A 26,151-nucleotide genomic window follows, 5' to 3' on the forward strand; every position below is an offset into this window, starting at 1 on the left:
GTTTGATTCCTTTCCGCCAGTTTGATTCCTTTCTGCCAGTTTGATTCCTTTCCACCAGTTTGATTCCTTTCCGCCAGTTTGATTCCTTTCCGCCACTTTGATTCCTTTCCTCCAATTTGATTCCTTTCCTCCACTTTGATTCCTTTCCGCCAATTTGATTCCTTTCCGCCAGTTTGATTCCTTTCCTCCAGTTTGATTCCTTTCCTCCAATTTGGTTCCTTTCGGCCAGTTTGATTCCTTTCCTCCAATTTGATTCCTTTCCTCCAATTTGATTCCTTTCCTCCAGTTTGATTCCTTTCCGCCAGTTTGATTCCTTTCTGCCAGTTTGATTCCTTTCCACCAGTTTGATTCCTTTCCGCCAGTTTGATTCCTTTCCGCCAATTTGATTCCTTTCCTCCAATTTGATTCCTTTCCTCCAATTTGATTCCTTTCCTCCAATTTGGTTCCTTTCCTCTAATTTGATTCCGTTCCTCCAATTTGGTTCCTTTCTGCCAATTTGATTCATTTCCTCCAATTTGATTCCTTTCCTCCAATTTGATTCCTTTCCTCCAATTTGATTCCTTTCCTCCAATTTGATTCCTTTCCTCCAATTTGATTCCTTTCCGCCAGTTTGATTCCTTTCCTCCAGTTTGATTCCTTTCCTCCAATTTGATTCCTTTCCTCCAATTTGGTTCCTTTCCTCCAATTTGATTCCTTTCCTCCAGTTTGGTTCCTTTCCCCCAATTTGATTCCTTTCCTCCAATTTGGTTCCTTTCCCCCAATTTGATTCCTTTCCTCCAATTTGGTTCCTTTCCTCCAATTTGGTTCCTTTCCTCCAATTTGATTCCTTTCCTCCAATTTGGTTCCTTTCCTCCAATTTGATTCCTTTCCTCCAATTTGGTTCCTTTCCCCCAATTTGATTATTTTCCTCCAGTTTGATTCCTTTCCTCCAATTTGATTCCTTTCCTCCAATTTGGTTCCTTTCCTCCAAGTTGATTCCTTTCCTCCAATTTGGTTCCTTTCCCCCAATTTGATTCCTTTCCTCCAATTTGATTCCTTTCCTCCAGTTTGGTTCCTTTCCCCCAATTTGATTCCTTTCCTCCAATTTGGTTCCTTTCCTCCAATTTGGTTCCTTTCCTCCAATTTGATTCCTTTCCTCCAATTTGGTTCCTTTCCCCCAATTTGATTATTTTCCTCCAGTTTGATTCCTTTCCTCCAGTTTGGTTCCTTTCCTCCAATTTGATTCCTTTCCCCCAATTTGATTCCTTTCCTCCAATTTGATTCCTTTCCTCCAATTTGATTCCTTTCCTCCAATTTGGTTCCTTTCCCCCAATTTGATTATTTTCCTCCAGTTTGATTCCTTTCCTCCAGTTTGGTTCCTTTCCTCCAATTTGATTCCTTTCCCCCAATTTGATTCATTTCCTCCAATTTGATTCCTTTCCTCCAATTTGATTCCTTTCCTCCAATTTGATTCCTTTCCTCCAATTTGATTCCTTTCCTCCAATTTGGTTCCTTTCCCCCAATTTGATTATTTTCCTCCAATTTGATTCCTTTCCTCCAGTTTGGTTCCTTTCCCCCAATTTGATTCCTTTCCCCCAATTTGGTTCCTTTCCTCCAATTTGATTCCTTTCCTCCAATTTGATTCCTTTCCCCCAATTTGATTCCTTTCCTCCAATTTGATTCCTTTCCTCCAGTTTGGTTCCTTTCCCCCAATTTGATTCCTTTCCTCCAATTTGGTTCCTTTCCTCCAATTTGGTTCCTTTCCTCCAGTTTGATTCCTTTCCTCCAATTTGATTCCTTTCCTCCAGTTTGGTTCCTTTCCCCCAATTTGATTCCTTTCCTCCAATTTGGTTCCTTTCCTCCAGTTTGGTTCCTTTCCCCCAATTTGATTCCTTTCCTCCAATTTGATTCCTTTCCTCCAATTTGATTCCTTTCCTCCAATTTGGTTCCTTTCCTCCAATTTGATTCCTTTCCTCCAATTTGATTCCTTTCCTCCAGTTTGATTCCTTTCCTCCAATTTGATTCCTTTCCTCCAGTTTGGTTCCTTTCCCCCAATTTGATTCCTTTCCTCCAATTTGGTTCCTTTCCTCCAATTTGATTCCTTTCCTCCAATTTGGTTCCTTTCCTCCAATTTGGTTCCTTTCCTCCAATTTGATTCCTTTCCTCCAATTTGATTCCTTTCCTCCAGTTTGATTCCTTTCCTCCAATTTGATTCCTTTCCTCCAATTTGATTCCTTTCCCCCAATTTGATTCCTTTCCTCCAATTTGATTCCTTTCCTCCAGTTTGGTTCCTTTCCCCCAATTTGATTCCTTTCCTCCAATTTGATTCCTTTCCTCCAGTTTGATTCCTTTCCTCCAATTTGATTCCTTTCCTCCAGTTTGGTTCCTTTCCCCCAATTTGATTCCTTTCCTCCAGTTTGATTCCTTTCCCCCAATTTGATTCCTTTCCTCCAGTTTGGTTCCTTTCCTCCAATTTGATTCCTTTCCTCCAATTTGGTTCCTTTCCCCCAATTTGGTTCCTTTCCCCCAATTTGATTCCTTTCCCCCAGTTTGATTCCTTTCCCCCAATTTGATTCCTTTCCTCCAGTTTGATTCCTTTCCCCCAATTTGATTCCTTTCCTCCAGTTTGGTTCCTTTCCCCCAATTTGATTCCTTTCCTCCAGTTTGGTTCCTTTCCCCCAATTTGATTCCTTTCCTCCAGTTTGATTCCTTTCCCCCAATTTGATTCCTTTCCTCCAGTTTGGTTCCTTTCCTCCAATTTGATTCCTTTCCTCCAATTTGGTTCCTTTCCCCCAATTTGGTTCCTTTCCCCCAATTTGATTCCTTTCCCCCAGTTTGATTCCTTTCCCCCAATTTGATTCCTTTCCTCCAGTTTGATTCCTTTCCCCCAATTTGATTCCTTTCCTCCAGTTTGGTTCCTTTCCCCCAATTTGATTCCTTTCCTCCAGTTTGGTTCCTTTCCCCCAATTTGATTCCTTTCCTCCAGTTTGGTTCCTTTCCCCCAATTTGATTCCTTTCCTCCAATTTGATTCCTTTCCTCCAGTTTGGTTCCTTTCCTCCAATTTGATTCCTTTCCTCCAATTTGGTTCCTTTCCTCCAATTTGATTCCTTTCCTCCAATTTGGTTCCTTTCCCCCAATTTGATTCCTTTCCTCCAATTTGGTTCCTTTCCTCCAATTTGATTCCTTTCCTCCAATTTGATTATTTTCCCTTCCTGTAACTATTTTTTGCTCCGTGGAATTACCAATCACATCATCAGATTCAGTTCCTTCCTTTGTCGCCTCTCCTTTCTCCTGTGGCCTAAAATAAAATCCTTAATTCCCTCCTCAATTCCCACTATAAACGGTGCTGCCCCTTTCTCCAGTCCATATGGACATCAATGGAGAAATGTTCTTGACCCTGGAAAGATTCACATTTCTTTGCAAACTCATAATCTTGCTTCCAACAACCATAGGTTGACATATTTTCCTCTATTCATGAAGTTTGTACCGTTTCCAATTCTCGCAAGAATAACATTACATCACAACCATTTTCTTTTAGTCGTGTACCCAACATCCTGTAACCATTTTACAAATCCTCCCAATGAACGTTCCCTGTATCATTTGCTCCTACAGGTACCACAAGCAACGTCTTCCTGCGGTGACCCGAGACAACGTCATCAAAAATTCCTTAAATATCCCTCACGTCCACTCATTGGAAACAACACGGACGTCGATGTGTCCGACGCACATCTCATGAAATGACAACAAAAAGACAATACAAAAGGTGATCCCAGCACGCACGTTTCCTCTGAAGGTTGTTCACAAATACTAAATTTAGCTGGCAGGTATTTTCGCTGGTATCGATGGAACCCAAGGACCAGGTTCCAGGTACGGGTTCCACAAGGACACGATCTTAGAAGAGAAATAGAAAACACTGTTGTGCCCATTTCAGGGTACGAGAGGCGTCTCCGGATGTTCGAGTACAATTACGAGTTCCACAATACAAAGGGAATCCATTTTTTTTGCCGTCATTCCGTAGCAGATGGATCAGGATGTGCAGGTACTTACAAAGTCGAATGATCTTCTCACGTCAGATCCGTCAGATACCCCTCGTCTGGGAACAGAACCCACGAATGAGATCCGCGGTGACCTTCAAAATGGCCATTTCACAAACCACACAGAAGTCGCTACAAGCCAGGTGGGAGGAATTGGAGTCAAACTCGCAATTTAAAATCCTTTTTTTCCGTCAGCGTTGTAACAACAGAGAAGAGATAACGCTTTTCTTCGCTGTGATGCTGCACGAAGCCTGGGCCTAGTCAGCTCGTCAGTCCCATGTGGTCGTTGCTACCGTCGATGAAGAGGTTCTTTACGATCGGTGCACCTTCCATACCTGGCCGCGTTCCTTGTACCTATATTCTTTTACATTTTGAGTTCCGAGCCATACTTTCAAACGCCAGGTAATCCATTTACAACCAGTTACAAAAGTCGTTTATCAATTGATTTCGTCCGTAATGCTTTTTATTAAGAAGCAAAATCTCGAAGAACTTTACAAATAAGCAAGAGGTAAGAAAATAAAAAATGAAAGGAAAGGAATTCCTAAAAGAACGGATTTTACATTTTTTTTAAATGTCTAAAAAAACCACTCGATGACGTCAGAGGGTTAAAACAAAACTATGAGTTCCACATTGAGAAACTTTCTGAAGAATTCTCGATCACCAAAGGTGTTCATGCAGGTTTGAGGAAGTAGCACGGGATTCTCGTCGTTATTCCGTCGTGTTATCGGTCGGGTGTCAGGTGTGATCAGGTGAGAAATACAAGGCAAGGTGCAATCTGTCCTGGTGATTATAGATCATCAGTGATATTTTGAAATCGCTGTGCTGGTCCACTGGGAGCTCGCGAAGTGTTTCTCTGATTGAAGTGATGGGATCATCAATTTTACCAACTTGGAACTGTGAGCCCGGCTGCCATATTCTCAATAAGTGGTAAGGGATTGAGAGAAGAAACAGGTAAATCTGCGAGCAGTGAGTTGCAGTAATCCAGGTGTGACGTTATGAGAACATAAACTAGAGCTTCAGTGTTCCTCTGATTTAAGCGCGAGTGGATTCTGGCAATGTTATACAGATGGAATAAAATAGATTTACAGGTTTCAGCAAGGTGTGCAACATAGGATAGTGTTGGGTCCATAGTGGGTGGTTTGTGTACAGCCACCCGGCTGCTGGTTGCATCATTTTCAGTGGGCCGCTGAGGCAATGCCTCTCTATAACCAGTATCTGGTACCCATTTCCGACCTCAGAAGGATGACAGGCTGAGTCAACCCCACCCGGCATTAATTCAACGGGATTCTAACTCAGGACCTTGGGATCCCAAGTCCGCCACCCTAACCATTAGGCCAACACCAGGTGATATACTGGGTACGAGTTGGACGAGATGGATGTGAGGACGAGAGGCAGCATTTTCGTCTTAGCAGCTTACTCTAAGACTCTTAGCAGCATTGAGATTGTGTTTTCTTTCAAGTCCATGGACACATACAGTCACGTGAAAAAGTAAGTACACCCCATGTAAAGTTTTGACTTTTTCAACATATTTCAACATACAGCTATTTGATCTTCATTTCAACAATATTGATAGATAAAGGTGATATAATATAACAAATATCATGAACATTTACATTTTGTAGTCCATTGTATAATTTAAATAAACATAAATGCAAATTTCGCATGTGGAAAAAGTAAGTACACCCCTACATTTATCACTACTTCAAATACCTAAAATTAGAATCAGGTGCACCAGCTCAGGTGCAAATGATTAGAACATCGTTAGAGAGGATCTTGGAGGAACCTGTCTTATTTAAACCTCAGACATTTAGTTTGGTTTGCTCTTTGTTGTTGAAGTGTGCGGCGTCACCATGCCTAGATCAAAAGAGCTCTCTGAGGCCTTCAGAAAGAAGGTTATAGATGCCTACGTGTCTGGGAAGGGATTTAAAAAGATCTCCAAACAATTCGAAATCAATCATTCGACTGTCCGGAAGATCATCTACAAGTGGAGAAGATTCCAAACAACTGCCAACTTGTTCAGGCCAGGCCGCCCGAGCAAGTTCAGCCCGAGAGCAGACCGCAAGAAGCTGAAAGAAGTCTCTAAGAACCCCAGAATGTCATCACGGGACCTACAGGTAGCTGTTGCCACTGTTGATGTCAAAGTGCATGAGTCTACCATTAGAAAGAGGCTGCACAAATTTGATCTACATGGATGGTGTGCCAGGAGGAAACCTTTGCTGTCCAGAAAGAACATCAGGGCAAGACTAAAGTTTGCCAATGAACACCGAGGCAAAACCAGCACTTCTGGAACAATGTGCTCTGGACAGATGAGTCAAAAGTAGAGCTGTTTGGCCACAGTACCAGAAGACATGTTTGGCGAAAACCAAAGACAGCATTTGACCACAAGAACCTGATACCAACTGTAAAGCATGGTGGTGGAAATATTATGGTTTGGGGCAGCTTTGCTGCATCCGGGCCTGGGCAGCTCACCATCATATAATCCACCATGAATTCTTCATTGTACCAGAGGGTGCTTGAGGATAATGTGAGGCCATCTGTCGGAAAGTTGAAGCTCAACCGAAGGTGGAACTTGCAACATGACAATGACCCTAAACATACCAGTAAATCCACCAAGGAATGGCTGAAAAGAAAGAAATGGAGGGTTCTGGAATGGCCACGTCAAAGCCCGGATCGAAATCCCATCGAGATGTTGTGGGGGGATTTGAAACAAGCTGTGCATGCAAGAAACCCCTCAAACATCGCACAGCTGAAAGAATTCTGCATGGAGGAGTGGGAAAAATTTCTCCCAGTCGATGTCAAAGACTGGTAGACAGTTGTAAGAAACGCCTACTTGAGGTTGTTTCTGCCAAAGGGGGCAATACCACCTGTTAGAGCCAAGGGTGTACTTACTTTCTCCACATGCGAAATTTGCATTTATTATACAATTAAAATTTCTTTAAATTATTTAAATTATACAATGGACTACAAAATGTAAATGCTTCATGATATTTGTTATATTATATCACCTTTATCTATCAATATTGTTGAAATGAAGATCAAATAGCTGTATGTTGAAATATGTTGAAAAAGTCAAAACTTTACATGGGGTGTACTTACTTTTTCACGTGACTGTATATTTGAATATAAGAGACAATAACATTGGGAATAATGTCATGGGTTCCACAGCATAACGTGATTACATCATCATTTATAAGTAAGGATGATAGGAGAGAGAGAGAGAGAGGAGGGAAATAACCTCAAGAGAAGATTGGAGAAAGGGCATCCTGGAATGGGCATATGTGGAGCACAGGGAGTGGGAGAGATATGTGGTGGAGTGGAGGAGATGGAGGAGGTTTTCACCAAAATGAATCCCAACAAATAATTAACTTTTTTGAAAGCTCTTGTGGAATACCTCGTAAGAATATTTGTTTTCGAGTTGATTAAAAAATTCCAGGTGTCCAGATGATTAATGACAACAATGGAAAGTTGTAAAAAAAAGTTGAAAAGTTGCTGGTCACAGGTGAGGTATGTGGCTAAGGTAAGGAGCCATGTGTGCAAAAAGGAAGAATCAGGTGTCGAGAAATAAGATTGAGAAAAGTAAGGAAAGAATGTGGAATTAACAGGCAGATACTGAGAGCTGGAGGATAATGGAGGAAAATGGGAAAGAAAATTGGGAATGAGGGGAGGGTAAACGGAGGGAAAGGAAGAGGAGGGTAATTTGGAAGGAGGGGGGAGTCGATGGACCCCGATAAACTTTGATCTTTTGTCACTCCCAATCTGATCTAGTGACATTTCCTGTAAAACAAAACCCTAAAGTTCAACAGTCCACACTCATCTTTACTTATTTTTTGGATGAATCCACAGTTGAAGGGAATAATGAATCTTTACAATGAATACACATGGCGCATGCAGTGTGAAACCTTGTTTGAATTTGCTGGTAAAAATTTCCTTCCAGATCAAACTCAAATCACAGCTGTAAGAAAAACATCACTTTGAAGGAGGCCCCGAAAAAGAATGTGGCGGGTGAAACAGACAGACATAAAAACGCCAAAAGCAAATGAGCATGCCATTTGGACAACATGGAACTGGATGGACCCTCATGATGGGGGTGTACCTTTTGGGAATTCACTTGCATATTCTTCTTTCCACATCGTCCTCCTTCTCCGTTCAAAACTTCCGGTGTCACAATAACGACTTTACATCAAAACCTTTGGCTTTCACTCTCAGTCCATCATGTGCGCAGATGCTTGGTGGGAAACCTTGCCGTGCTCGTCTGCACCTGGAAGAGGCCGTCAATGGAAATCCTTTAAGTTGCATGGAGGTTGCCATTCAAATCTTTGCTCGTTCACCTTAAAATATCAAAACTTTGTGGACGACCGATGAGGTGCTTGCATCCGTTAACAAAAAGGCCCCGAGAAGAAAGGAACAGGTTTGGTTCCTGCGAATCTGCGATGATGATGTATCGCTGATCTCTGAAATGCAATTTCCGGGGAACTTCACAGAAGACTTTGCTGGTTCGTTTGTTTTGGAAAACATGGAGGACGCGGAGTTGGCAAACAGTTTGGGGATGTTTGTGGAATGTCTCTTTATACGTCGGAGGCATATGCGAAAGTAGGCATTTAAGCAGAGAGATTAAGCATGAGGAAAAGTCGCGAAGTTTTAAGCACAATCAGTAGGGGGTGTAGAGGATTTGCCCGTGAAGAGGTCGAATTGGGCCAGGTGCGGGCCGTAGCAAGGTCTGCACGAGGGTAGGGGCACCCGGAAAGAAGGCGGCGGTCGTCGGCCGGAGAGCAAGAGCCGCGGCAGCGGCGGACGGCGTTGCGAGAAGTTGTGGTGAAAAGAAGCTCGTTCCGAGAGGCTTCAAGGGCTCAGTGGGATACGACAGCTTCGCCTGCGGAGGAAGAAAAGAGAAAAGAGCAATTACATCATCACCCGTTTGTCTTATTTTCTGCCCAGGCCTCCAGCACTGTGGAAAAAGAAGCAAGTCCCAAACAATCATGTGTGGTATCTGTCATGGTGCGTGTTAATGACAACAAGGTTTTGTCAAAATGCGTTTCTGGAACGAGTGACCAGACTTCACGGACTTCACTCCATTTCTCGCTCAATACATCTTTTTGTTCGTTGTGATCAAGGACGCCCTGATATTGGAACTGCAATCCTTATCGACTTATTGCTGTTTGCCTCATTTTTGTTTCCCTCCTCCAGAGGTATGAGCATCGCGGCCAAATTCACAATGCGCTTCCTTTTTCCAGGTGCATTGGGCTCTCAATGTCACGTGCTGCCATCTGAAAACACCATGGTGTCAAGAATGGTTCACAACTGTCTGATGAAATTAAATGTGCACGTTTACCTGTCTTGATGGATTATCTACCTGCCTTTGCTGAAGGAAAACTATATTTGACGAGTTTTCAAGTACAACAGAGGATTAGGAAGTCTTGGGTTTAAATCCGCTCTGAATCTTCTCTTGTTGGAGCTAATTTTTAAACGAGACAACACCGACGACCTCTACACCTGCAAGTCGAGAACTCATGAACTCACGGGTCATTTCCAATCCATGATGATCCTTTAATGAAACACGACCTCAAAGGTTTCACCTGCCCAAATGTGTATTCACCTTTTCACTATATCCTCAATTTAGAGTGGTGATTCAACAATTGCTTGTGGACAGAGTAGCCCGTGTACATAGACTTGTGTAATTTACCACACTCGGTGGTGTAACGGTTTGAGAAAAAAAATCACAGCGCACTCTTTGATGGGCCTAATACAAACACGTTTAGAGGCCATTTTTCCCCGAGAGCAAGGGTTGGTCCTTTTTTGTAAACCTTGGTCCCTTTTTTTGAAGCGATGTTTTATGGCTGGATGCCCTTCCTGCTGCCAACCCTGTTAGTTGCCTCTTGCGACACACAGAGAATTACCAGTGAGCTGGCACTCAATTTGCCGACCTCGGAAGGATGACAGGCTGAGTCAACCCCCCTGGTGTTAATTCAGCGATCGACTGGGATTCAAACCCAGGATCCGAGGATCCCAAGCTGCACCCTAACCGCTAAGCCAACACCAAGCTTTTGATGGGCCTAATGGCCACTTATAATCAAGTACCTCGTAAGGGATCATACAATGTTCTTATTCTTCTTCATTATTATTATTAGTATTATTATTACTAGGGCATGCCCGTACTATATCTATATCTAAAATTATATCCCCCCCCTCTATTTACATGAAATGGTTTGGTCCAAAGCGAACGGCTTGCGAGTGGTGACAATCCCCCCCCTCTATTTACATGCAATGGTTTGGTCCAAAGCGAACGGCTTCCGGAGTTTGGTAAAGAAATCGCCATCGCGTGCACAAACGCGCAGGAAAGCGAATGAATCGCAAATTCGTTTTTATTAGTTGTAAAACATAGTTTAACGCCAACATAGTTTGCAAACGTGAAATAAATGAATACGCTCTCAAATGTGCCATCCGAGGCAGAGTGTGCCCGCCACGTTCGGCACACGCGATCGTTCGCTGCTCTCTGATTGGTTGAATCGTTTTTTGGACATAGCTCGGTAAGTAATTGTCCGATTAATATGAAACCTTGAAAAGGCACATCCTCGGGTCCCCAGCAATATACCTGGCAAGTTAAAAGTATATCGGACCCGTGGTTGTCGAGAAACAGCGGTCACAGACAAACGTACAGACGTACAGACAGACAGACAGAGATTACTGGAATTATAGATAGATTATGTATTTTATGGCACCAATATACGCTGTAATAACGGATAATATGAGGCACAGCGCCATTATATGTTAATGTGGTTACTATTGGTGACGTAGGCATATGCATCATCGCCATTGTGCATGCGCGGCCCGGCAGTTCCGGTGTCTTGTCCATCTTGGTGTGTGGTTGCCTCTTTCTTCGTCATCCGATAAAGTGCGATGATTAAAAGCTGAAGCAACAAAGCTTGAATGTGTTTTGGTTGGGCATTCACTCTGAAGGAAGGAGAGGAGTTTACCTTTGCTGGCGCAGTTGTGATTCACCATGCTTGTGTTGTATTAACCACAATGCCATGCAATTGTAGTGGTTACCTTATTCACTTGTCGCGGTTAACTTATCCGCATGTGACGGTTACCATTACGATGGGTTTGGTCTAACCCACGCACACGGGCTTTTGGTTGTGTCGTCGTGACGCATGCGCGGCTGTTTGAGCCACGCCCTCCGAAGAGGGTTCTTGGTTTTATATAAGCCGTTACGACTTCCGTTCGCGAGCAGTTGCTGGAGATTTCTGTACAATAAACAACCTTTTGTACCCAACGAAATGGCCTCTTCTTATCGTCTTCGGCAACCGCTAAACTGGTGACCCCGTTGCCCCCGAACGTATTCGGGGGCCAAATGAACACGGCAGGATTGCGACCGCAATTTCTTCCACAAGACCGAAACTCGAACTGCCGGAGTTTTAGCAACGGCGAGCGGCCATGTGGTTCGCGCATCGCGCTCGGTTCCTCCTCTACGACTAGAGGGGCGAACCAGCTCCGGGACCCTCCGAAGGAACGCCGTTACGGGGCGTTGACGGCACGGCTACTTCGTCGCCTTCGCGCACACAGGCCGAGCACCGCTGCTCGTCGCCTCCGCGCACACAGGCCGAGCACCGCTGCTCGTCGCCTCCGCGCACACACAGGCCGAGTACTGCTGCTCATCGCCTTCGCGCACACAGGCCGAGTACTGCTACTTTGTCGCCTCCGTGCACACAGGCTGAGTACTGCTGCTCGCCACTCCTACTACTGCTCCTGCGGCGGATCCCGAGGCTGATGCTCCTGCAACTACAGCTACTGCCGCTGCTCATCTCTTGCGCACGCACGGCTGCTTCATTACCTTCGCGCGCACTGCTGCTCACCACTCCCGCAATTCCTACTGCTGCAACTACAACGGCTACCGCTGCTCAGCACCCGCGGCCCAGCTCTGTTCCACCCGCGGCCCGGCTGTTCCACCCGCGGCCCGGCTCTGTTCCACCCGCGGCCCGGCTCTGTTCCACCCGCGGCCCGGCTCTGTTCCACCCGCGGCCCGGCTCTGTTCCACCCGCGGCCCGGCTCTGTTCCACCCGCGAACTACGTACACGCCTGTGGCGTGCCTTCTGGGGGGGCGCATGTAGTGGTTACCTTATTCACATGTCATGGTTACCTTATTCACTTGTCGCAGTTAACTTATCCGCATGTGACGGTTACCATTACGATGGGTTTGGTCTAACCCACGCACACGGGCTTTTGGTTGTGTCGTCGTGACGCACGCGCGGCTGTTGAGCCACGCCCTCCGAAGAGGGTTCTTGGTTTTATATAAGCCGTTACGACTTCCGTTCACGAGCAGTTGCTGGAGATTTCTGTACAATAAACAACCTTTTGTACCCAACGAAATGGCCTCTTCTTATCGTCTTCGGCAACCGCTAAACAATGATAATTATCGGTTAAAGTAAAACAATGAAATTCCTCCCACAATGCTCAGAACAAACACTCTTTAATAAGTTTGAATCCCGTGCTTCGGCACAGCTGATCCGATGAGTATCAACGCACAAAACTTCAAATAGTGATATAAAACCTTGCAGGCTGAAGCGGTTAACCTGTTCTTTTTAATATACCTGAGCATGGATAAGCTACTCCATAACTTGGGAATTATTTCATCACATCACCAAACAGATAAGACGAAACAGACAATACCAAACAGACAATACTAAACAGACAATACTAAACAGACAATGCCAAACAGACAATACCAAACGACAATACTAAACAGACAATACCAAACAGACAATACCAAACAGACAATACCAAACGACAATACTAAACAGACAATACCAAACAGACAATACCAAACAGACAATACTAAACAGACAATACTAAATAGACAATACCAAACAGACAATACTAAATAGACAATACCAAACAGACAATACTAAACAGACAATACCAAACAGACAATACTAAACAGACAATACCAAACAGACAATACTAAACAGATAATACTAAACAGACAATACCAAACAGACAATACTAAACAGACAATACTAAACAGACAATGCCAAACAGACAATACCAAACAGACAATACTAAACAGACAATACCAAACAGACAATACTAAACAGACAATACTAAACAGACAATACTAAACAGACAATGCCAAACAGACAATACTAAACAGGCAATACTAAACAGACAATGCCAAACAGACAATGCCAAACAGACAATGCCAAACAGACAATGCCAAACAGACAATGCCAAACAGACAATACCAAACAGACAATACTAAACAGACAATACCAAACAGACAATACTAAACAGACAATACCAAACAGACAATACTAAACAGACAATACTAAACAGGCAATACCAAACAGACAATACCAAACAGACAATACCAAACAGACAATACTAAACAGACAATACTAAATAGACAATACCAAACAGACAATACTAAACAGACAATACTAAACAGACAATACTAAACAGACAATACCAAACAGACAATACCAAACAGACAATACTAAACAGACAATGCCAAACAGACAATACTAAACAGACAATACTAAACAGACAATACCAAACAGACAATACCAAACAGACAATACTAAACAGACAATACTAAACAGACAATACTAAATAGACAATACTAAACAGACAATACCAAACAGACAATACTAAACAGACAATACTAAACAGACAATGCCAAACAGACAATGCCAAACAGACAATACTAAACAGACAATACTAAACAGACAATACTAAACAGACAATACTAAACAGACAATACTAAATAGACAATGCCAAACAGACAATACTAAACAGACAATACTAAACAGACAATACTAAACAGACAATGCCAAACAGACAATGCCAAACAGACAATACTAAACAGACAATACTAAACAGACAATACTAAACAGACAATACCAAACAGACAATACCAAACAGACAATACTAAACAGACAATGCCAAACAGACAATGCCAAACAGACAATGCCAGACAGACAATACTAAACAGACAATACTAAACAGACAATACTAAACAGACAATACTAAACAGACAATGCCAAACAGACAATGCCAAACAGACAATACTAAACAGACAATACTAAACAGACAATGCCAAACAGACAATACTAAACAGACAATACTAAACAGACAATACTAAACAGACAATGCCAAACAGACAATACTAAACAGACAATACTAAACAGACAATACTAAACAGACAATACTAAACAGACAATACTAAACAGACAATGCCAAACAGACAATACTAAACAGACAATACCAAACAGACAATACTAAACAGACAATACTAAACAGACAATACCAAACAGACAATACTAAACAGACAATGCCAAACAGACAATGCCAAACAGACAATACTAAACAGACAATACTAAACAGACAATGCCAAACAGACAATACTAAACAGACAATACTAAACAGACAATGCCAAACAGACAATACTAAACAGACAATACTAAACAGACAATACTAAACAGACAATGCCAAACAGACAATACTAAACAGACAATAGTAAACAGACAATACTAAACAGACAATGCCAAACAGACAATGCCAAACAGACAATACTAAACAGACAATACTAAACAGACAATGCCAAACAGACAATGCCAAACAGACAATACCAGACAGACAATGCCAAACAGACAATACTAAACAGACAATACCAAACAGGCACGATCAACAACAACGGGATGAAAAAAAACAACTAAACAATAAAGAAAATGCCGTTGAAAAACATTGCAGGTTAAACCAACGCAGGTACGCAGCTGTTCCTTGTACATATAAATATGAAAAATAAACAATGGCGGATACAAAGATATTTAAAGTAAAACCGGCGGCCATGAAAAGCCCTTGAAAACAACAACAAACCATTTGTTGTGCATCTTCCCCTCTCAGACGGAACGTTTGCGCATTAAATCGTTCGTCCAGCGAGCGTAAGATTTGTGACCCGAGCCCGCGGGTTTGAAGCCTCTCTTGCTGGGCCTTGTGCTTGTAAATCTTGGGCCGCCGTTAATCCGCCGCTTTAGCAACGGGTAGCAGGCCCCATAGGGGTTTGTGCCGCACCTGCCTGGCCTTGCAGGATATTAACCCACTAAGCCTCCCGTGCTTCGTTTCAACCCGCCGAGCGAACCATCAATGGTTACCACAAGGCCACTCGACAGAGATGGCACGATACACGGGTGCAAATGGTACACACATGTCGCACTCCTTGACCGACGACATCAGTCTTTAGGTACATCAAGCTACCACAGCCCGCCATGTTGTTTTTTCGCTTCGTTGTCTCTTGTGTATATTGTGATATTCTTACAAAGTGGTGGAATTGTGGTGAGTTTTGGGTGATTTGGTTGTTTGTGTACATCAAGAGTTGTTAGGGTTAGGGTTGTTAGTTGTTCTTGAAAGACTTGAAAGACTTGTTAGTTGTTCTTGAGTTCTGAAAATCAAGAGATTTAAAAATTTTTTTTTGTTGTATACGAGGTCGAGCCTCATGTAAGAGCTAACATCAATCACAAAAAAAAAAACTGACACATGAAACACATGATAAAAGGAGCGGGAGACAAGATGGGGAGAGAGGGAAGCACACAAGTACAACAGCAGAAGAGAACAGGGACATCGGGAGATCTGTGGGAGGGAGAGGCCTTGGGGGGAGGAAGCATGCAAAGTGGGTGGGGGAGGGGGTGGGAGAGGTATAAAACACATGGACACTGCTAGGACTTCCAAGAAAGAAGTCGGTATTTCAAAAAAGTGCATCTGGGGTGAATTAACGTGGGTAGAAAAGATCAAGGTTTTGGATGGGGGAAGATAAGAGATGGTGGTGAACAGCTGTTTTAAAGACCTGGAGGGAGGAGTGGGATTGAAGAGGGGGAGGAGTGGGATTGAAGAGAGTGAGGGAGTTTGTTCCAGAGGCGGGAGAAAAGAGGAATGAAGGAGTGAAGGTGAGCAGAGAGCCTAGATTTTGGCAATTTAACAATACGAGGGTTGCAGGCAGATCTTGTGCGACCTGCAGAAATATTCGGGGGAAAGAGCACAGACAAAGCTGGGGGAGCAAGGCCGGAGAGGAGTCGGTAGAAGACAGAAAGACCACCTACCTGCCTGCGGTGAGTGAGTGAAAGGCCCACGGAGTTAACTTCATCGCGGGAGATTAAATTGAATAGGAGAGGCAAGATGTGACGAACACGGAATAATAGTTGTCGTGTTGGTCTCGGCCATTAGAGCAGCAGGTAATTTTAATTTGACCAATTCCAGTTGTTGGAGCTGCTACAAGTGAAAATTGTCATTTGTTTGAAAAACCCAACTGGCTCACAAATCAGAAAAGTACTCCATCCCTAACCAGTCTGTAAATATGTCCTTGTAAATGTGCTTCCTGTAAACGTGGCCTACCTGTAAATGTGCTTCAAATTAGTGCTGTTAGCTCCAGGGACGTACATCAATGTGCTTCAAGTCGTAGTTTGATCGTGCACGAAGCGACTTACAGCAAGGTAAAACACCCATAGTCACGGTACTTAATAAAACCATGGAGACCAAATCACAAATGGAACATTTTACTTCGAGCACTGAAGATATGCCTCAATGAAATCACAAAGGAAGGACATTACGTCACAAAATGGAGATTGGTGCCCTTAATATCAACGATTGCTTCAACATACGCTGAGTTGTCGTTCCTACAGGAGGAGATTGCGCCATTGTCTGGACATCTCAATTAGTAGAAAGACGACATCACAGAAGATAAGCATTGAGCGGCGAGATAATGCAGATGACGTCACAAAAGAATCACGAAATAGGGAGAGAATGTCAAAAGAGTAACTCACGCAGCTCTGCGGGATGACACCTGGGTGCACCATCGGCGCAAAAATATATCCGCCGTTGAGAGTTTGTGCTAAACTTTTCGGGAAAGAGAACTTGGTCTGTCGGGATAAGAAGGAAGAGGAAAAAAACATCAGATTACACTAAGGATCATTATGAGTAAGTCATGTTGCTATGACGACATAATCACGGACAGAACATGCACACATGCAAGGAGGCCATGTTGAGCAAGTCACAAGGGCTACTGGCAGCAATTTCCAGGCCATTAATAGCAACATCGACTTCAACAAGGCCCAGGCTGCGACTAGGCCTCACGCACACCTCAACACCAAAGCCAACGCGAAGGAAGGCCGAATGATCAAGACAAGCAAGCTCCGTTAGCCAATGACTCACCGACATGCCCTTCCTGCCTGTTTAGGATCAACACTTGGCACCTTTCCCAGGCTGGTGCGGCCGAGATTGCCCAAAGCTACGCCTCGGCTAGCTCCCTGGAGTATTCGGGGCACAAGGATTCATTAGGCGGAGACACGAGATGGGAATAGCGTGGGGGAAAGGAGGTAGAAACTGCAGACGTAGAACCTTTCCTCTTTATATCCGAATAATGAATTGCGGGTTTAAAGGCTTTACCTTCGTCCTCAAGACTTGCTAAATGGACGAAGTAACGATTGGGCCTTGCTCTTGGCAGGCCTTTCTCTTAAGACTCCATTACGGTGTTAAATGATCTTTGTCTCGGTTTTGGCTCTCAGCTCCTGTCTCTGTTTAATGTGTCTGTGTCAATCCAACAGGTAAATTCCCTTTGTGGGGGGAGAAATGCCCTTCTTTGTGCAGTGAAAACGTCGTTTTATTCTCCGCAACACTCGGATCCAAGTCAAGCCCTTTAAACTAGGCCTATTGGTTGTCACATCCTGTTTAAACATGGAACATCTGACCGACACATTGATGATATCTCTGTTATCCCATTCCGTATGTTCTTTTCAACGTTTTTTCTCCCAAATGCACAACTTTGTTGTTTCGAATCTTATACTTTTTCAGCAATGCGGTCGATTCCGTAGTAATTGTGTTCGGCCTTCTGATTCGTGGCGCAGGGTTTCTCCATCACAAGCACGACATTTTCATTGAAGCTTTCATGCGATAAGATTGTAATATAAGGGATAAAAAGGTGACATTTTAATTCCGTCTGATCTTGGTCTGAGTATAAAAAGATGTTCATGCTTTGTCTTTTTAGTGTACCAAAGCCCAATTTAAAAAGGTGACATTTTAATTCCGTCTGATCTTGGTTTGAGTGTAAAAAGATGTCCATATTTTGTTTTTTTAGTGTACGATGGCCCAATTAAAAAAGGTGACATTTTAATTCCGTCTAATCTTGGTCTGAGTATAAAAAGATGTCCATGCTTTGTTTTTTTAATGTACGATGGCCCAATTAAAAAAGGTGACATTTAAATTCCGTCTAATCTTGGTTTGAGTGTAAAAAGATGTCCATATTTTGTTTTTTTAGTGTACGATGGCCCAATTAAAAAAGGTGACATTTAAATTCCGTCTGATCTTGGTTTGAGTGTAAAAAGATGTCCATATTTTGTTTTTTTAGTGTACCAAAGCCCAATTTAAAAAGGTGACATTTTAATTCCGTCTGATCTTGGTTTGAGTGTAAAAAGATGTCCATATTTTGTTTTTTTAGTGTACGATGGCCCAATTAAAAAAGGTGACATTTTAATTCCGTCTAATCTTGGTCTGAGTATAAAAAGATGTCCATGCTTTGTTTTTTTAATGTACGATGGCCCAATTAAAAAAGGTGACATTTAAATTCCGTCTAATCTTGGTTTGAGTGTAAAAAGATGTCCATATTTTGTTTTTTTAGTGTACGATGGCCCAATTAAAAAAGGTGACATTTAAATTCCGTCTGATCTTGGTTTGAGTGTAAAAAGATGTCCATGCTTTGTTTTTTTAGTGTACGATGGCCCAATTAAAAAAGGTGACATTTTAATTCCGTCTAATCTTGGTTTGAGTGTAAAAACATGTCCATATTTTGTTTTTTTTGTGTACCAAAGCCCAATTTAAAAAGGTGACATTTTAATTCCGTCTAATCTTGGTCTGAGTATAAAAAGATGTCCATGCTTTGTTTTTTTAGTATACCAAGTCCCAATTTAAAAAGGTGACATTTTAATTCCGTCTGATCTTGGTTTGAGTGTAAAAAGATGTCCATGCTTTGTTTTTTTAGTGTACCAAGTCCCAATTACAAAAGGTGACATTTTAATTCCGTCTAATCTTGGTTTGAGTGTAAAAAGATGTCCATATTTTGTTTTTTTTGTGTACCAAAGCCCAATTTAAAAAGGTGACATTTTAATTCCGTCTGATCTTGGTTTGAGTGTAAAAAGATGTCCATATTTTGTTTTTTTAGTGTACCAAGTCCCAATTACAAAAGGTGACATTTTAATTCCGTCTAATCTTGGTCTGAGTATAAAAAGATGTCCATGCTTTGTCTTTTTAGTATACCAAAGCCCAATTTAAAAAGGTGACATTTTAATTCTGTATGATCTTGGTTTGAGTATAAAAAGATGTCCATGCTTTGTTTTTTTAGTGTACCAAGTCCCAATTAAAAAAGGTGACATTTTAATTCCGTCTAATCTTGGTCTGAGTATAAAAAGATGTCCATGCTTTGTTTTTTTAGTATACCAAAGCCCAATTTAAAAAGGTGACATTTTAATTCCGTATGATCTTGGTTTGAGTATAAAAAGATGTCCATGCTTTGTTTTTTTCGTGTACCAAGTCCCAATTAAAAAAGGTGACATTTTAATTCCGTCTGATCTTGGTTTGAGTATAAAAAGATGTCCATGCTTTGTTTTTTTAGTGTACGAAGTCCCAATTACAAAAGGTGATATTTTAATTCCGTCTGATCTTGGTCTGAGTGTAAAAAGATGTCCATGCTTTGTTTTTTTAGTATACCAAAGCCCAATTTAAAAAAGTGACATTTTAATTCCGTCTGATCTTGGTTTGAGTGTAAAAAGATGTCCATATTTTGTTTTTTTAGTGTACCAAGTCCCAATTACAAAAGGTGACATTTTAATTCCGTCTAATCTTGGTCTGAGTGTAAAAAGATGTCCATGCTTTGTTTTTTTAGTGTACCAAGTCCCAATTAAAAAAGGTGACATTTTAATTCCGTCTAATCTTGGTCTGAGTATAAAAAGATGTCCATGCTTTGTTTTTTTAGTGTACGATGGCCCAATTAAAAAAGGTGACATTTTAATTCCATCTGATCTTGGTCTGAGTGTAAAAAGATGTCCATGCTTTGTTTTTTTAGTGTACGAAGTCCCAATTAAAAAAGGTGACATTTTAATTCCGTCTAATCTTGGTCTGAGTATAAAAAGATGTCCATGCTTTGTTTTTTTAGTATACCAAAGCCCAATTTAAAAAGGTGACATTTTAATTCCGTCTGATCTTGGTTTGAGTGTAAAAAGATGTCCATGCTTTGTTTTTTTAGTGTACGATGGCCCAATTAAAAAAGGTGACATTTTAATTCCATCTGATCTTGGTCTGAGTGTAAAAAGATGTCCATGCTTTGTTTTTTTAGTGTACCAAGTCCCAATTAAAAAAGGTGACATTTTAATTCCGTATGATCTTGGTTTGAGTATAAAAAGATGTCCATGCTTTGTTTTTTTTAGTGTACGATGGCCCAATTAAAAAAGGTGACATTTTAATTCCATCTGATCTTGGTCTGAGTGTAAAAAGATGTCCATGCTTTGTTTTTTTAGTGTACGAAGTCCCAATTAAAAAAGGTGACATTTTAATTCCGTCTAATCTTGGTCTGAGTATAAAAAGATGTCCATGCTTTGTTTTTTTAGTATACCAAAGCCCAATTTAAAAAGGTGACATTTTAATTCCGTCTGATCTTGGTTTGAGTGTAAAAAGATGTCCATGCTTTTTTTTTTTTGTGTACCAAGTCCCAATTAAAAAGGTGACATTTTAATTCCGTCTGATCTTGGTCTGAGTATAAAAAGATGTCCATGCTTTGTTTTTTTAGCCCAATTTACCAAAGCCCAATTTAAAAAGGTGACATTTTCATTCCGTCTGATTTGGTTTGAGTATAAAAAGATGTCCATGCTTTGTTTTTTTAGTGTACCAAGGCCCAATTAAAAAAGGTGACATTTTAATTCCGTCTGATCTTGGTCTGAGTGTAAAAAGATGTCCATGCTTTGTTTTTTTAGTGTACGATGGCCCAATTAAAAAAGGTGACATTTTAATTCCGTCTGATCTTGGTCTGAGTGTAAAAAGATGTCCATGCTTTGTTTTTTTAGTGTACCAAGTCCCAATTAAAAAAGGTGACATTTTAATTCCGTCTAATCTTGGTCTGAGTATAAAAAGATGTCCATGCTTTGTTTTTTTAGTATACCAAAGCCGAATTTAAAAAGGTGACATTTTAATTCCGTCTGATCTTGGTTTGAGTGTAAAAAGATGTCCATGCTTTTTTTTTTAGTGTACCAAGTCCAAATTAAAAAAGGTGACATTTTAATTCCGTCTGATCTTGGTCTGAGTATAAAAAGATGTCCATGCTTTGTTTTTTTAGTATACCAAAGCCCAATTTAAAAAGGTGACATTGTGGCGGACACAAAAGCCCACTGGCGTGGTGACATCATTCCGCGCACCAAGTGGGCGGTGGCCACGCCCAAGGGGTAGGCGTGGCCTCATGATATACACCGGGCGCGCAGCCCTGAGCGCGCCAGTGTTACAGTGAGCTCCTGAAATAAAGACGCTTATAAGTTACCGCTTGTCTGCTTCCTCCTTGCTCGCAAGCAGCGCGCGTAACGCCGCGCTTTACTGGTGACCCCCTCGACGTTGGATCTGCCGGAGCGATCCTTCCACACGCGACGCCATTGCCATGGCCAACTTCGTCAAACTTCCCGAATTTTGGGAGGCTCAGGCCGAAGTCTGGTTCGTCCAGGCCGAAGCCCAATTTCAGCTTCGGCGCCTCACCGGCGATGACACGCGCTATGGCCACGTCGTCGCCTCCCTCGGGCCCGGCACGGCCGCTCGAGTTGTGTCCGTCCTTCGCCACCCACCGGACGGCCACAAGTACGAGGCACTCAAGCGGCTACTCCTAGCCACGTTCGGCCTCACAGACGACGCACGGGCCGACCGCCTCCTGGATCTCCCCGAGCTCGGTGACACGCGCCCGTCGGTCCGAATGGACCATATGCTGTCACTGTTGGGCGACGAAGCCCCCGGTTCTCTATTCCGGGCGCTTTTCCGTCGCCAACTTCCAGCGCAGGTTCGCCTCGCGTTGGCCGGGACCGGGCTAACTGAACCCCGAGCATTGGCAGCCGAGGCGGACAAGTACTTCGCCGCTTCGGACACGCGGGCGAGAGTCGGCGTGGCCGTCGCGGCCCTCGTGGCTGATGCTGCTGATGCTGCTGATCCACAGCATCAGCTTATACAGCATACGCAGCATGCTGATACGCACCTCGTGACCGCCGCCATGCCCCGCCCACCGCCACGGCGAAAACCGCCACCGCGGGGAAACCCGCCAACTCCACCGGCCTGGCGGAGCCAGCCGCGCTCCTCCAGCTCCACCACCTGGTGCTGGTTCCACGCCAAGTTCGGCCACGAAGCTCGGCAGTGTCATCCGCCATGCTCCTTCAACAGGTCGGGAAACGCCCGGGCCAGCGCTCAATAGTGGCGATGAGCGCCGGCCGTTCGAGCAGCCTGCTGTTCATAACGGACACCTTCTCCGGGCGCCGTTACCTGTGCGACACGGGAGCGCAGGTGAGTGTCGTTCCCGCCGGCACGTCAGACAAGCACGCCGCGGGTGGGGGCCCCGCGCTGCTTGCCGCGAACGGGACGCCCATCCGTACGTACGGAAAACGCTGCCTCTCTCTGTGGTTCGGAGGGCAGGTTTTCCGATGGACGTTCGTCACCGCCGACGTGCCCATGGCACTGCTTGGCGCGGACTTCCTGTGCGCTAATGGGCTCCTGGTCGACGTCAAGCGAAGACGTCTTGTCCAGGCCGAGACGTTCAGCTCGCTCGCTTGTGCGTTGCTCAGCTCAACGAGCGGCTTGCCAAGCGGCTTGCCGAACGGTTCGGTTCCGGCCACGTTGGTCTGTACGCTTCCGGCAGCGGACGCATTCACCCGCCTCCTCGCCGGCTTCCCGACCCTCACGCGGCCCACCTTCTCAGCGGGGGCCGTCAAGCATGGGGTGGCCCATCACATCCCCACCGTCGGGCCACCGGTCTACGCCCGGGCACGCCGCCTCGAGCCGACGAAGCTGGCGGTGGCAAAAGCGGCGTTCGCTACCCTGGAGCGACTCGGCATCGTTCGGCGCTCAGAGAGCGCTTGGGCGTCGCCGCTGCACATCGTGCCGAAGCCCGGCGGGGGATGGCGACCGTGCGGGGACTATCGCCGTCTCAATGACGCCACGACTCCCGACTACTACCCCGTCCCCCACATTCAGGACTTTTCCGCCCGTTTGGCGGGCATGTCCTTCTTCTCGAAGGTTGACCTCATACGCGGCTACCATCAGGTCCCCGTCAGGCCGGAGGACGTCCCGAAGACGGCGGTCATCACGCCATTCGGACTCTTCGAGTTCCTGCGCATGCCCTTCGGTCTGACGAATGCGGCTCAGGCGTTCCAGCGACTGATGGACAGCGTCCTGCGTGACTTGGATTTTGTCTACGTCTACCTGGACGATATCCTCATCACCAGCGCGTCCCGCGAAGAGCACCTACGCCACCTCCGCACGCTCTTTGAACGCCTGGGCCAGCATGGCCTGATTGTGAACCCTGCAAAGTGCCGGTTCGGCGCCACCATAATCGATTTTCTGGGGCACCGTGTCACCAGGCACGGAGCCGTCCCCCTGCCGGCCAAGGTGGAGGCGGTGAAGGGGTTTCCGCGCCCCCGCACGATCAGAGGGCTGCAGGAGTTCCTGGGCATGGTGAACTTTTACCATCGGTTCCTGCCCCGTATCGCCCAGCTCCTGCGCCCCCTGCACGAAGCTCTCCGAGGTAAGCCGGGCAAAGGCGACATTACCTGGACCGAGCAGATGGACATGGCGTTCACGGGCGCGAAGCTCGCCTTGGCTAACGCCACCATGCTCGCGCACCCGGCGCCCGATGCACCGATCGCCCTCACCACCGATGCCTCGGACTACGCGGTGGGCGCGGTGCACGAGCAATGGGTGCGTGGAGCTTGGCAACCGCTGGCGTTCTTTAGCCGGCAGCTTCGCCTGCCCGAACGCCGTTACAGTACCTTCGACCGCGAGTTGCTCGGGCTTCACTTGGCGGTCAGGCACTTCCGCCATCTGCTCGAGGGCCGTGCGTTCACTGCCTTCGTCGACCACAAGCCGCTGATCTTCGCGATGGGCAAGGTCACCGAGCCGTGGTCGGCCCGGCAGCAGCGTCACCTCTCGGCCGTGTCCGAGTACACGACGGACATCCAGCACGTCGCGGGGAAGGACAACCCGGTGGCGGATTGCCTTTCCCGGGCCGTCGCCCACGCAGTCCACCTCGGCATCGACTATGCCCGGATGGCAGTGGACCAGGCCGCTGACCCCGACGTCCAGGCCTTGCGGACCGCCGTCACGGGCCTCCGCGTCACCGAGGTGGCGTTCGACGACGCGGGCGCGGCCCTCTTGTGCGACGTCTCCCTCGGGCGTCCTCGCCCCATCGTGCCCGCGGGCTGGCAGCGCCAGGTGTTTGACGCCATCCACGGCCTGTCCCACCCGGGCGCGACGGCCTCCCAAAGGCTGATCGCCGACAAGTTCGTCTGGCATGGCCTCCGGGAAGGCCGTCCGCGGCTGGGCCAGGACGTGCCAGCGCGCCAAGGTGCACCGGCACACCCAGGCCCCGTTGGCCCCGTTCACGGTGCCGGAACGCCGGTTTGACCACGTCCACGTGGACCTGGTGGGACCTCTGCCCCCCTCGCGGGGTTTCACCTACATCCTCACCATGGTGGACCGCACCACCCGGTGGCCGGAGGCCGTGCCCTTGGCGTCGACAACGGCGGCCGATGTCGCGCAGGCTTTCATCGCCACCTGGGTCGCCCGGTTCGGCGCCCCCTCAGACATCTCGTCCGACCGCGGCCCCCAGTTCACCTCGGAGCTCTGGGGGGCGGTCGCGCAGGGGCTCGGGGTCCGGCTGCACCGAACCACGGCCTACCACCCCCAGGCTAACGGCCTGTGTGAGCGATTTCACCGCTCATTGAAGGCCGCGCTCCGGGCCACCCTCCGCGACGGCGGCTGGGTCGACAGGCTCCCCTGGGTCCTGCTGGGCCTCTGGACGGCGCCCAAGGAGGACCTGCGCGCATCCGCGGCGGAGTTGGTCTTCGGGCAACCGCTGCGGGTGCCGGGCGAGTTCCTCCCCGACTCCACGGCACCATGGTCCGCGGCACAGCAGCGCTCCGCTCTGCAAGAGACCACCCAGAGGTTCGCCCCGGTGCCAACGGCATGCCACGGGCACCCACCGACGCACGTCGCCCCGGAGCTTCGCACGGCGGAGTACGTCTTCGTCCGCCACGATGCCCACCGGACACCACTGCGGCCCCCGTACGACGGGCCTTTCCACGTGCTGGAGACCGGGGCGAAGCACTTCACCCTGGACATCGGCGGTACTCCTGACCGCGTTTCGGTAGACCGCCTCAAGCCGGCCCACCTCGACGTGGACCATCCACCGCCAGTGGCCCGACCCCCACGTCGGGGCCGCCCCCCTGCGGGTGGACCCCCGGCACCGCCCAGCCCCGCCGCCACGCCGCCCCCCGGTCCTGCACCCATCCCAGGGGCAGCCAGGGGCATCCCACCTGGCATCCCTGCACCCCGGACGCCGCCGATCGCCAGGGGGCGCTTTGGCCGGGTCATTCGTCTGCCCCGCAAACTGGCCCTCCAGGTGCGCGGGAATTCTGGGGGGGCGCGTGTGGCGGACACAAAAGCCCACTGGCGTGGTGACATCATTCCGCGCACCAAGTGGGCGGTGGCCACGCCCGAGGGGTAGGCGTGGCCTCATGATATACACCGGGCGCGCAGCCCGGAGCGCGCCAGTGTTACAGTGAGCTCCTGAAATAAAGACGCTTATAAGTTACCGCTTGTCCGCTTCCTCCTTGCTCGCAAGCAGCGCGCGTAACGCCGCGCTTTAACATTTTAATTCCGTCTGATCTTGGTCTGAGTATAAAAAGATGTCCATGCCTTGTTTTTTTAGCCCAATTTACCAAAGCCCAATTTAAAAAGGTGACATTTTAATTCCGTCTGATCTTGGTTTGAGTATAAAAAGATGTCCATGCTTTTTTTTTTAGTGTACCTAGGGCCAAAAAAAGGTGACATTTTAATTCCGCCTGATCTTGGTCTGAGTATAAAAAGATG

At 46.0% G+C, this 26,151-nt stretch overlaps 1 protein-coding gene across 1 annotated transcript in view; it reads right to left on the reverse strand.

The window, feature by feature from the left end:
- Positions 1-4,458: 4,458 nt before the first annotated feature.
- Positions 4,459-26,151, reverse strand: part of LOC137418405 (zinc finger protein 385D) — a 691,629-nt gene continuing 669,936 nt past the window's right edge. Inside the window, exons 10-11 of the mRNA XM_078766432.1 lie at positions 16,821-16,916; positions 4,459-8,884 (exon numbers count right to left, since the gene is read on the reverse strand). Of these exons, the coding sequence (XP_078622558.1) occupies positions 8,663-8,884; positions 16,821-16,916 (318 nt within the window). The 3' untranslated portion in view covers positions 4,459-8,662. The remainder of the gene's footprint in view (positions 8,885-16,820; positions 16,917-26,151) is intronic.

The sequence above is a fragment of the Myxine glutinosa genome, chromosome 12, assembly GCF_964187855.1.
Source record: "Myxine glutinosa chromosome 12, kmMyxGlut1.1, whole genome shotgun sequence".
NCBI classification, from domain to species: Eukaryota; Metazoa; Chordata; class Myxini; order Myxiniformes; family Myxinidae; genus Myxine; species Myxine glutinosa.